At 52.8% G+C, this 11,794-nt stretch overlaps 1 protein-coding gene across 2 annotated transcripts; it reads left to right on the top strand.

Annotated features, from left to right (window-relative positions):
• The first annotated feature begins 2,901 nt into the window (after nt 1-2,901).
• Nucleotides 2,902-8,244, top strand: DUSP26 (dual specificity phosphatase 26). 2 transcript variants are annotated; one of them, XM_032838129.1, is made up of 4 exons: nt 2,902-3,164; nt 5,109-5,390; nt 7,047-7,261; nt 7,754-8,244. In XM_032838129.1, the coding sequence occupies exons 2-4, from the start codon at nt 5,170-5,172 to the stop codon at nt 7,951-7,953; spliced, it is 636 nt and encodes a 211-aa protein (XP_032694020.1). In that variant the 5' UTR covers nt 2,902-3,164; nt 5,109-5,169; the 3' UTR covers nt 7,954-8,244. The 2 variants fall into 2 exon arrangements, with proteins under 2 accessions (XP_032694020.1, XP_032694018.1); XM_032838127.1 differs by lacking the exon at nt 2,902-3,164 and having other exon boundaries at nt 4,991-5,390.
• The last annotated feature ends 3,550 nt before the right edge of the window (nt 8,245-11,794 follow it).

Below are 11,794 nucleotides of genomic sequence, written 5' to 3'. Positions count from 1 at the left end.
GCCTACCTCTGTCAAATAAATAAATAAAAATCTTTAAAAAAAAATAAGTCTTGGGTTTAAATCCATCGTCAAATCCCACTTATAGCTACTTGGCTGCGGCAGAGTGGATTTGCCACGACTCAAGATCTGTTTCCTCAGCTGTAAAATGGAATTAATGTTACCTACTTTATGGGATTGAATTAGCTAATCTATGTAAAGCACTTAGCATAGTGCGCAGCCTGCAGTTAATGGTAGGAATTAGAATTACCATTTAACATATGGTTGTTGGTGTTTCTTGTCCCCCCCCCCACTACTTCTTCTCCCTCTCTCTTAATTAAATATTTTGGGGTGAGGGAGGCATTTCTTTTGAGACCATTTGGAAATCTATTCCTGTTTTTCAGTAGCCTCATTTTTCCATTTTAGTTCATCTTCGTATAATGCATCCATGCTTTCTAGTGTGGAGGGCAGAGATTTAAAGAAACAGAGAAATAAGTGAAGTTACATATAGCTCAGGTGTCCTTCAATAGATACCTGTATCAACACAAGGAAGCAGACAAAAGAGAGTGGATCCACAAAGACTTTATAAAGGAAGCAACTCTTCAGCGTCATCTTGAAATATAAACGTTTGGAATCAGATAACCCTGTATTTGGACCTGTGCTCTGCCACTGACTAGCTGTGGGTGAATTAGCTTATCATCTGGCCCAAGTGTCTGTCACCTCGTGTATTCAGTGATGATACTAACACCCACCTACAAATTGGGTGGGATTAAATTAGCTGATAAATGTGAAAGCCCAAGAAATTGACGGATAGTAAATTATTAATACATGCTGCTTCTATTAGCTTCCAACCCTCTCCCGTCCTATCTTCTGCATTACCTTCTCCCTACTAACTCCTCCAGCCTCCCTCCCCCTCTCATCCTTAATTTAGTTTGCTGTCACCTGGAAACGTAATACCCGTCCTAGCTACTAAGAAAAATATAAAGCCAGGGTGCCTAGGTGGCTCATTCGATTAAGCGTCTGCCTTCAGCTCAGGTCATAATCCCAGGGTCCTGAAATTGAGTCCCGCATGGGGCTCCCTGCTCAGTGGGCAGCCTGCTTCTCCCTCTCCCTCTGCCTCTCTCTCTCAAATAAATAAATAAAATCTGAAAAAAAGAAAAATATAAAGCTGCCGGAGTTGCAGGTTGACATCTGGTCATTAATGGTCCATTGATGAAGATATTGATTCATGGACAACTTCTATGGTTACCTGAAAACATCTGGCCCTGTTGTCCATAGCATGCCTTAGAGCATATTTTTCCAGCTTTTTGAGAAAAGTGAAATGCAGGTTTGAAACGGAAGTCTTGCCAAAGCTTGAGATCAAGTTCACCTATACCTTCTCAACCTACCAACCCTAAAGACTCTGTCACTTAAAATGAGGTTAATCCAATAATATGTGCTCTTTCATGATTTGACCTGTGACCATTTTTTTTTTTTAAGTATTCTATTTATTTATTTGATGGAGAGAGAGAGAGAGAAAGAGAGCGCACACAAGCAGGGGGAGCCACAGAGGGAGAGGGAGAAGCCGGTTTGCTGAGCAGGGAGCTAGCTGCAGGGCTGGATCCCAAGACCCCAGGACCATGACCTGAGTCAAGGCAGAAGTTCAACTAACTGAGCCATCCAGGCGCCCCGACTTGTGACTTTTACTGACTTTTTTTTGGGGGGGGGACAATTAAAATTTGAAATTTCCCAAGCCAATCCTTTGTTTTGAATGATGAGGATTTCATTTCTTCATGTAAACCGCCATGCCAAGAAGGCATGGAGGGGAAGTGAGTTTGCTTCTCTAGAGAGGAAAAGGCTAGGAGGGGACATTAATCCTGGCCTGCAGCCTGTGATGGAACCTCCTCTGTAGCACAGAATTGACCTGAGGATTGTGTCACTTTAGCCAGTAAGCACTAGAGAAAGAAGACCAGAGATCAAAGCCTCACCGACCACCCCTGCTGGGAACATAGTCAATCCTGATTTCTGCTACAGTTGCTAATGTTTTCTCCTCTGAAACCAGGTCCCGCCTGACCTTATCAACTTCCTGCCTCCCTCCAGCAGACAACTCTCCCCAAGGCCTCATCTGCCTGTTTTTCAACAGCATCACCTGATGGCCTTCATTCCCTCTCCACATCCCCCATCAACAATGAAGTAAGGACTGGGGACAGCAGCCCCGAGCTTGCCTTCCAAGTGTTGACCATCTTGGAACCCACAAGGTGATTACCGTAGAAAATCAAGTAGAGCTAAGCATCACTAAAAGGCAGCACACGTGAAGGGTAGGGGCATGAGTTTCTTCCAGCCTCAGGGGGAAAGGCGTTCATTAAGAGCCCAGCTGCCCAAAGTGGGTTCCTGGGGAAAATCCACTCTTCCTCTCCCTTGTGTGGGGTCACTGGTTTAGAACAGTTAAGGACATGAACTTCGAGTCTGACTGCCAGGGTCTGAAACTCAGCTCAATCCATAACTAGCGCGTGGCCCTGGCAAATGACTTCACCTGCCTGGGCCTCAGTCTCCTCCTCCCTAAAATGGGGACAGTGATAATGTCCCCATATCGCACAGACCTGGGGTGCGGATAAACTGAGTGCAGAGATGTGAAACACGTGGTATATAGTAAATACGAATCAGGGCTACCAACCCGTGTAATTTACGACTCGGTGTTACTGAGAAGAAGCCATGGACAAGTGAGGCGCGCCATCCTGTCTACGTGATTAACGAATGCTGTCCGGGGAGGAGCGAGTGTGTTAAAGGCACCGTCTGGGATGGCTTGTATAATGTCATCCTCAAGCAACATGCCTTGTAATTGGCGCAGCTCCTAACACACACGTCCGCCCGAGCATGCACGCGAGGCGGGGCTGCTCGGCTGCGTGGTCTGGGTCTGGTCGGTAAACACCCGCGGGCGAGCCCGCGCGGCGTGTCCGCTCGGACCGCCGGGTGAGGCTGCGTCTCTGTGTGTCACCGACACACACACACACACACTGATGTGAACCCTGCTTCGACGTGCGTGTCACGGCTTAAAAATAGAGGCTAAGCCGTCAGCCGGTCTCGCAGCGGCAGCGGAGCGGGCGGGGGCGGCGGCGGCGGCGGCGGCAGGAGAGTCATGGCCGTGGCGCTGGCAGCTGCGCCTGCCCTCGGCCTCCGGGACTGAGACCCCGCGTCGCGCTCGCACCGAGGTAGAGGGGCTGCGGGGCGGGGGTGGGGGTGGTCGCCTCCCTCGCGGCGCCGAGAGGCGCACGGCTCGGGGCTGGGGGTGGTGGGGAGGGAGGACCGAGGGAGGGGACGCGGGAGCCGAGCCAGCTGAGCTCCCCAGGGCTCCCTCCCTGCACCCCCAGCGCCGGACTGTCTGGGCTGGCCGCGGCCGGCCGGGGCGACAGCCATGAACCTGTTAGAACCGCCCCGGCGGCGGGAGGGAGGCCGCGGGCGCCTGAACGCGGCGGATGGGGCTGGAGAAGGCCGAGGGGTGTACCCCGGGACGGAATGGGGTTCTCCAGCCCCGGGGAGAAATAGAGTCCCACCGAGCTCCTTCCTACATCTGAGCTCCTTCCCGCTTCCCCTTTACCATGTAGCGTCAATCACCCGGGCAGCAGAAGCTATTTCGAGAAACCGTTCTTTGGGAATAAAGTGATGGGGTCTTTAGGAGCGAGGAGACAAGGCAGGTGATGTTGATGATGTTCGAACGATGATGATGGTGGTGGTGATGGCGATGGTGGCTATGGTGCTATTATCTCTGTGGTCTCTCCACCCCAGCCTTTGCAAAAATCTCTCTCCCTGAACACCCTAAGGTTCAGGCTCCCCTCAGCAGCCCTGATCCTAATGCCCCTGCACGCTAAGACCTGTTATTGCATGGTCTCCCCTGGCCTAGGGGAAAGGAGAGCTGGGGGCCCTGGCTCACAGGGAGGGATGGGTTCACAGAGTGTGTGCAGGTCAAAGATGGCCTCTAGCTAGTAGTTGAGGACCAGGAAGGGAGTAAAAAAGGAATCCTTGGGACCGGCCCACCCTGGTGATGGGAGAGGAGGAGGAGAAAGGGGCTCTTATCACAATGGCCTCTCTGCCTGAAGGACCCAGGCCAAGTCTCAAAGGCTGGCTCTTCCCAGCTCTGCCGTTCTGAACAAGCTCCCACTTTCAGAAAGGCCAGCTGTCCACAGAGAGTCCAGGGAACACCTGCTGAGCCCCTCCCTGCCAGCCCCATGCCCCGCATAGGGTCACTTGACTCCAACAGCAACACAGATGGCCATTTCAGCCTCTGAGACCCTGGCAGGAGCCCTCATCCCTTCCCTTCTTCAGCCCCCAGCCTCTGCCTCTCCCCCACACACCCAGACACATTACTCCAGCCCTGCTTGACTCAGAAATGAGAGATGAGGTCCGATCAGTAATTTCTGCATGCTGATCAAAGGAGAGTGGTTTGGCCATTGTGCACATAGCTTGGCACCCTCTTCCATCAGTGCATGCCTTTGGCAAGTGTTTTTCAAAAACTTACACTTCCTCTGTATTGTTGTTCCCCCACTCACTCCAGCCCCCAACATACACATCCCACAGTAGGCCTAACTCTGAGGCAGTGGTAGGGCAGGAATGGGTTAAAGCAGCCCATCTCTCTGGTGCTGAGAATCGGGCTTGGCATATGTCATGGCCCTAGCTGCTGCTGTCTTCCCGCTAATTCCCTCCGGATGGGTCCAGAGCCACCCCCCATTCCCATCCCAGCTCCCTGGGCTCTCTGCCTGGAGCCCCAGGCAGATGAGACCCAGATTCTGGCTGGCAAGAGCTCCCACAACGGGCACTGCCACCCAAATATCAAATGTGTGTGTGTGTTTATGTGTGTGTGTTGGGAGTGGGGGTGGAGTGGCGGAGCAGAAAGCCAGCAGCTGGGCAGCTCCCTCTGCCCGTAAACAAGGACATGTGACTCCCACCTCCTTGACTGGCTGAGCCAAAGAGCAGAAAGGAGCCACTGCAGCTTGAGGGAGAGAGTAATTGTGTCGCGCCCCCCCACCGCGCCCCACCCTGGGCCACAGTTCCCTTCCCTCCCTTGAGAGGCATCTCCCCAGGGCCCAGCCCAGCTGGCAAGAAGGGAAGCAGCTGCTCTGGACCCAGTCAGGTGTGTCTCCCTTCCATCCCTCCTGCAGCAACAGCCACTGGAGACTGACCCATCAGCAGCTCGAGGACACGCCTGCAGCCGCCTCTGAGATGTGCCCTGGTAACTGGCTCTGGGCCTCCATGACTTTTATGGCCCGCTTCTCCCGGAGCGGCTCAAGGTCTCCTGTTCGCACTAGAGGGGCCCTGGAGGAGATGCCCTCGGTTCAACATCCCTTCCTCAATGTCTTTGAGTTGGAGAGGCTGCTCTACACAGGCAAGACCGCCTGTAACCATGCCGATGAGGTCTGGCCGGGCCTCTACCTCGGAGACCAGTACGTAGCCGGCAGCCCGGGGTCATGGCTCTGTGTGTGTGTGTGTGTGTGTGTGTGTGTGTACGCACGCAAGAAGGAGAAGGGTGTTGGGGAGGCCCTGAGTTGTGTTGTTGGTTCCAGGTTGAGGAGGGAGGGGCAGGGGTGCATGGGCAGAGAGTGGAAGCTGGAGGGTTTGGGGGAGCTGGGGCAGGATTATTGATATGCCCAACTCTGGACAGCTAGTCTCTGTTTAAGCAATAATGTCACTCACTTAGCAAAATTAATTATTGAGTGCCGATGTCATGCAGCAGACATCACAGATGACTTCCCTGACCTTCCATCTGTGGTGCCGTGATGCTGGTGAAGGGCAGCCATTGGGTGCCAGGAAGTGGGTGGCAAGCCGAGGGGTTGGCCAGGCAAAGCCACAGCACACGCAGAGGTTCTGGGGCTTGGGGGCCCTGGAGAGAAGAGCATCCAGGGAAGGGTCCCCCTCACTTTTCTCTCTCTCAAGGACTTCATAGTCTACAAGGAGCTTTTCACATGCATTTTCTCTCTTAATCTTCACAACAGCCTTGGGAGGTAGGTACCACTGCCCTCAGGTTACAAAAGGCAAAATTGAAGCTCAGAGATGTTGTGACTGGCCCAAGGTCAGATGGGTCGTAAGTAGCAGAGCCAGGACTTGGAGGTTCAAGTACAGTGTTCGTTGTACTTGAGGAGTTTGCACTGGACAGGGCATTCGCCTTGAGGTATAGCCATGTTGCCTGAGAGGCGTCTGCCACTAAGCTGAGGGTTGTGGGCCATCACCCCAAGGTGATGTCATAAGACAGGGTCATGTGAGCATGGAATAACTGGTAGAACGTGAGAAGATTCTGGGTATCAAAGAGAGTAGAAAGCAACAGGGGAGGGGCACCTGGGTGGCTCGGTGGGTTAAGCCTCTGCCTTTGGTCATGATCTCAGGGTCCTGGGATCGAGCCCCACATCGGGCTCTCTGCTCAGCAGGGAGCCTGCTTCCCCCTCTCTCTCTGCCTGCCTCTCTGCCTACTTGTGATCTCTCTCTCTCTCTCTCTTTCTCTCTCAAATAAATAAAATCTTGAAAAAAAGAGAAAGCAACAGGGGAGTTAGGTGTGGGAGCCAGGGTCAGAATCCTTTCACCTCTAGGTTAGCAGGAAGTTGAACATGAGCTGTTCCAACAACCCAGCCAAGGTCCAGATCCCCACTGGTGCACTGACCTCCATGTTGACCTTTTCTGTCTCTGCTTGAATACCCCAGTGACGGGAGAGTCATTCCCTCCAAAGGTGTTTCTGTTTTTCTTCTGCTGGATTTCACAGTTAGTACATACTTCCATACACGAAGTACAGAACCACTCATTCCTGGCCACAAATCAAGTAAAATCCCACTGCCTTGGAGGACTCTTTCAATATTTTACATTATGGCTATAGTTAGCCACTGCAATAGTCTTCTCTTCTCCAGTCAGAACCTCCCCCAGAACTCTCAACCCTCGTGCTAGGATGCAACTCCGGGTCGTTGCCATCTTGGTTCCCCACTCTGGGTCCTCCGTAGGCACGGCAGAGGCCTGGAGCCGGTGACGTCATCAAGGCGGCGGACAGGGTGGAGGCCTCGGCTTCCTGGCCTGGAGCCTAGCTGCCCCACCCTCCCTTTATCGTCTGCTCTACGCAGGGACATCGCTAACAACCGCCGGGAGCTGCGCCGCCTGGGCATCACGCATGTCCTCAACGCCTCACACAGCAGGTGGCGAGGCACCCCCGAGGCCTACGAGGGGCTGGGCATCCGATATCTGGGTGTCGAGGCCCATGACTCACCAGCCTTTGACATGAGCATCCACTTCCAGACAGCTGCGGACTTCATCCACCGGGCGCTGAGCCAGCCAGGAGGTAGGAACGGGAAGCCAGGGGGAGGGAAGGAACCGGGGACATGGAGTTGGGGGAAAGCTGGAGGGTTCAAGGCAGGAGAGATTTGAGTGACATGACAGAGGCTCAGGATCTGATAGGAAGGCAAGAAAACACTGTCATCTGTAAAAGACAGTGCATGAGAAGAAGAGAAAGAAAGAATCCACAGTGTTAACAGAGGCCTGATGCTAATGCACTTGGGAATGCTGGGCAGATCACCACTCTGTGCGAGACTCAGTTTTGCATTAGTGATGAGCATCTGTCTCCCTGGGAGCCCTTTTCAGGCTCCCGGAGGCTGAGCTGCTGCATGCTATCGGTCTGTCATATCCCGTCCAGGCATCCCAGGGGTCGGCATTCCTCCCACTCGCAGTCTGCACCCTGCTTCCCCGTCTCCCTCCTCACCCGGCCCCATAGCCCTCGCCGCCCCCAGCCCACCACATACAGTCCCACGGCCGCCTCGTGTGTCTGTCCTCACAGGGAAGATCCTGGTGCACTGCGCCGTGGGCGTGAGCCGGTCCGCCACGCTGGTGCTGGCCTACCTCATGCTGTACCACCACCTCACCCTTGTGGAGGCCATCAAGAAGGTCAAGGACCACCGAGGCATCATCCCCAACCGGGGCTTCTTGCGGCAGCTCCTGGCCCTGGATCGCAGGCTGCGGCAGGGTCTGGAGGCATAAGGGGAGGGGACAGGAGGTCAGGCCAGGCACATTTGGCCCTGGCTCCCAGCTGGAGAGAGGAGGCCCAGATATCCCATCCTCTCCTGTGGGCAGGAGAGTAAGAGGGCTGGGGCTCCCACCACTGCTGCTGTTGGTTGGGAGGGGATGGGGGGTGAGGCTGGTTGGTGTGCTGGGCACCCAGGAGGGAGCTGACCGGGGAAGGAAGCAGCTAAAGCTGTAGGTAGATGGCAGTCCTGGGACTCCGACACCCTGGATTCCAGCCAGGCTGCTCCCCGTCACCCAGAGCCCCCTCCGCACACACACACACATACACACACCCCCCGTTGTGCCCAAGTGTTCCCCCTCGCTCATTTAAGAACAAAAGTGTCATCTCTGTCCTGTGCTTGCGCTGGGAGTCAGGGATGCCTCAAGCACGAACGCCATGCCATGGTGTAGATATGTTGTGTAGATGGTGGTGTTGAGACAGACGGTAAAGAGAGGGTGTGAAAAGCTGTGAAACCAGAGGGAGACACTCACAGACTTGTTACTCCAAGCGCAGGAAGAGAAGGTGTGGGAGGGTTGGCGCTGTGCCCGCGGGCGCTGGTCGAGGCCAGAAGCCGCAGAGGTGCATGCCTGTGAGTCTTGAGATGATGGCTCGCCTCCTGGCTGCAGATGTCTTGAGGAAAAATAAAGATGGTGGACAAGACCGTGGTGAAGTCATTGACAGCTTATAAGGGCTCCCCACCTCTCTCCTGGAAGCCGCTGGCTTTCTGGCCATAGCAACAGTTCCTGACTCCCTCATCGTGGTCATAAACCTCCAGCGGTTCTCAGGGGGTGGTTCTTTCAAGTCCAATTTCGCTGTGGCCAGAAGCGAAATCTTGAAGTGTTGTTTCCCGCTGTGTCCACACAGGGGCAGCAGAGGACCAAAAAACGTTAGGCTTGCACCCCTGCTCTGTCTGCCAGGTTTAAAGTAGGTCTCTATTCCCTAGCTCAGGCGTGCAGGAAATATTGCTTTATTTTCCAAAAAATTTCCAGATTCTATATCAAGTCCCCATCGTGATGGGATAGCAGAATATGAAACTTAAATCAACCCCTTCCCTAAATCCTACTTTCAGGGGGTCTGGGGCTTGCCTGGAAACTAGAAACTGGAGGAGAGGGAAGGAGGGGTGATGTAATTGCTTCCTCTTGTCAACTTTCCAGGTTTGCTTCATCAGAGTGTAACGCAGTCTCCTTAGTAAACTTGGTAAAAATTTAGACTCACCAACCAGAGAGAGTAGTATGGTGTTTCTGCTATCCCAGCCGCCCAAACTGCCAGCCACCACCTCCCTCCTTTTAGAAAAAACATGTTCCCAGAACAGAATATCTGCATGAAGGGGAGAAGGGGACAGACAAGAAGGTAAAAAATACAGGGAAAGGAAGTCCCTTAATATACCCGAAGAGTCTATCTTACCCCAAAGTATAGAAACTCAGAATCTCAAAGCTAGAAGGTGCTTTCCTAGATGATCCATTTCCACCCTCCAACAAGGCATGAATAAATTCTCTCTTTAATATCTTTGAAGATCTCCATCCAGCACCTCCTTGGACACCTTCGATGGTGAGGAACCGGTACATAACTTCCATACCATCGTGCCAGCTCTGAATATGAGAAAGCTCTACAATCACACATGTGTTACGCAGTCCAGTTACAGTGGTCATGATGTGAGGCCAACAGATCTGCCAGCCTGGGCTCCCTGGCTATGGGGGCCTTTGGGCAGGTCCCTTTGCCTCTTCCCCACGTCGCGTCACCTGCGAGAGTTCTGCCTGCTTCCACAAGGTTGCAATGGGCGTTTAAGTATGTGGTACTGAGCTCAGAGCACAGTCAGTATTTAATAAGTGTTCTTTGTCTTGCCCTGTCCCTCCCTGTGGTTTGAAGCCAGCTCTCCTGGTTCTCCTGTGTCCTCTGCTTTCCACCTAGCAGCTTTGATCGTGTCCAAGAGTCTGCGTTCGTCCTGTTTCAAGTTTCTTCCCCAGCCTGGCTGACAGTGGCTTCTCTCTTCGGTTGGTGGCAACCAGGGCTGGTCTTAGTGCTTCAAGCAGAGTGTAGTCGCTGGGACCTCAGATTTCTAGGACTGTTGAGGGTCAAGTTTATCCAAGGGGTAGAGTGAGGCCTTCATTAGGAATGTGGATTCCAATGAAAATGCATTGACTCCCTATCAGAACCATGGGCAGGAGGACTTAAGAATAAGTAGAAATAACCCAGAGGTAAGTCATCCAAGAGGACGGACTGACTACCGACCTGACCAGCACTGAGTACCATGGACTTGGCACCTCCTTTGTTCTAGTCTAGTGTATGTATCTGTTACTGTTGATGTAACCCGCAGCGCCTTCTAACTTCCAGTAGACAAGTATAACTACTAAAGTAGATTTGGCCAAAGGTGATCCTCACGGAGCAGGGGAGTTCGAGCCCCACGCTGGGTGGAGATATTGCTTAAATAAATTAAAACACAGCTGTGTGAGTGCAGAGTGAATGTGCCTCACGCAAATCCCCTAGCATTGTCGTGAGCCGAGTCACTTGAGAACTTATGTCTGACTTCTAGTGGAGACGTGGAGCTACTAAACCAGATTTGGCCACAGATCATCCTCTCAGAGCAGGTTACGTAGTATTTAACAAAGCCATCTGACAGCTCTGCAGAGGCAGTCTTCGGCCTTTACAGATATTAAGATATTAACCCATTTAATCCTCCTAAAAACCCCATGAAAGGTATCCTTCCTTGGCATTGCTTAAGAACAAGGCATCTGAGGTGAAGTAATTTTCACAAGGACACACGCAGAAGTGAGCAGTGGAGATGCCAGGATTCACCCCCGTGTAGCCATCCAGCTGCCCTGCCTTTCGTCCCTCACTCCACCACTGAAGGCTGTTAAAAGTCCAGACTCCCTCATCCTCTTCTTGGGAGCAGCTGGCCGTTTGAACCCAAGCCAAGGACTTGGCAGTGGACAGGACTAAGTGAGCCCTTGGCAGAAGCAGCCTGAGCTTCCAGCCGGCCGGGCCCTGCCCCTCAGGGACGGCAGCCCATATCTGTCTTGTCGTCCTGCTCTGCTCCTGCCCTGGCCGCCTCCAGCCCCGGCCTGGGTGATACAGACTCCAGCCTCTGCAGCAAGCCCCTGAGCCTTCGATGCATCTGGGGAGAGGGAGAGATGTTTGCACAGTCCCTCACCCTGTAACTAATCCCAGCTGAGATGCTCCACGGGGAGGGGAGCTCAGGGAGAAGGGCTGCTTCTGAACCCTGAGGTAGCAGATGGAATGAACTAGAGAGGCAGCTGAGCATTACACTGGCTGGAGAGGGCTGGGCTTGGGTGCCCAGAAAGGCCCTTGCTAGAATAATCTCTTACAGAGAAGGCAGCCTTGTTTTGGGGGGGGGGGGCGAGCAGTGTAGTGAGTCTGGTTATGAAGAGAGGTACACCCAAACTGAGGGTTACGAGAGGGGAGGGATGAAATGGGTGAAGGGAATTATGAGTGCACTTGTGAGGAGCACTGGGTGATGGACAGAATTGTTGAATCAGGGGCACCTGGGTGGCTCAGTTGGTTAAGCAGCTGCCTACGAGTCATGTTCCTGGAGTCCCAGGATCGAGCCCTGCATTGGGCTCCCCACTCAGCAGGGAGCCTACTTCTCCTTGTGCTCTCTCTCTCTTTCTCGCTCTCAAATAAATAAATTTTTTTAAAAAGAATCTGTTTTTTAAAAAGAATTGTTGAATCACTGTATTATACACCTGAAACTAATATAATACTGTATGTGGAATTAAGGCTTCTTAAAAAAAAAATAATAATACAAGAAGAAAGAAAGAGGAAGAAAAGAAAGAGAAAGAAAGAAAGCTGTTTATCATA

This window comes from Lontra canadensis, unplaced genomic scaffold (genome assembly GCF_010015895.1).
Source record: "Lontra canadensis isolate GAN:19392208 unplaced genomic scaffold, GSC_riverotter_1.0 scaffold102, whole genome shotgun sequence".
Classification (NCBI taxonomy): domain Eukaryota; kingdom Metazoa; phylum Chordata; class Mammalia; order Carnivora; family Mustelidae; genus Lontra; species Lontra canadensis.
This window is presented reverse-complemented; position numbering and strand designations above follow the sequence as displayed.

What these genes read in the sequence shown, in the direction of transcription:
- DUSP26 (XM_032838129.1), top strand. Translation starts at nt 5,170, where the DNA reads ATGTGCCCTGGTAACTGGCTCTGGGCCTCCATGACTTTTATGGCCCGC. An exon ending in GGCCTCTACCTCGGAGACCA is followed by an intron (nt 5,391 to 7,046) that starts GTACGTAGCCGG and finishes TGCTCTACGCAG; the next exon opens with GGACATCGCTAACAACCGCC. An exon ending in GGCGCTGAGCCAGCCAGGAG is followed by an intron (nt 7,262 to 7,753) that starts GTAGGAACGGGA and finishes CTGTCCTCACAG; the next exon opens with GGAAGATCCTGGTGCACTGC.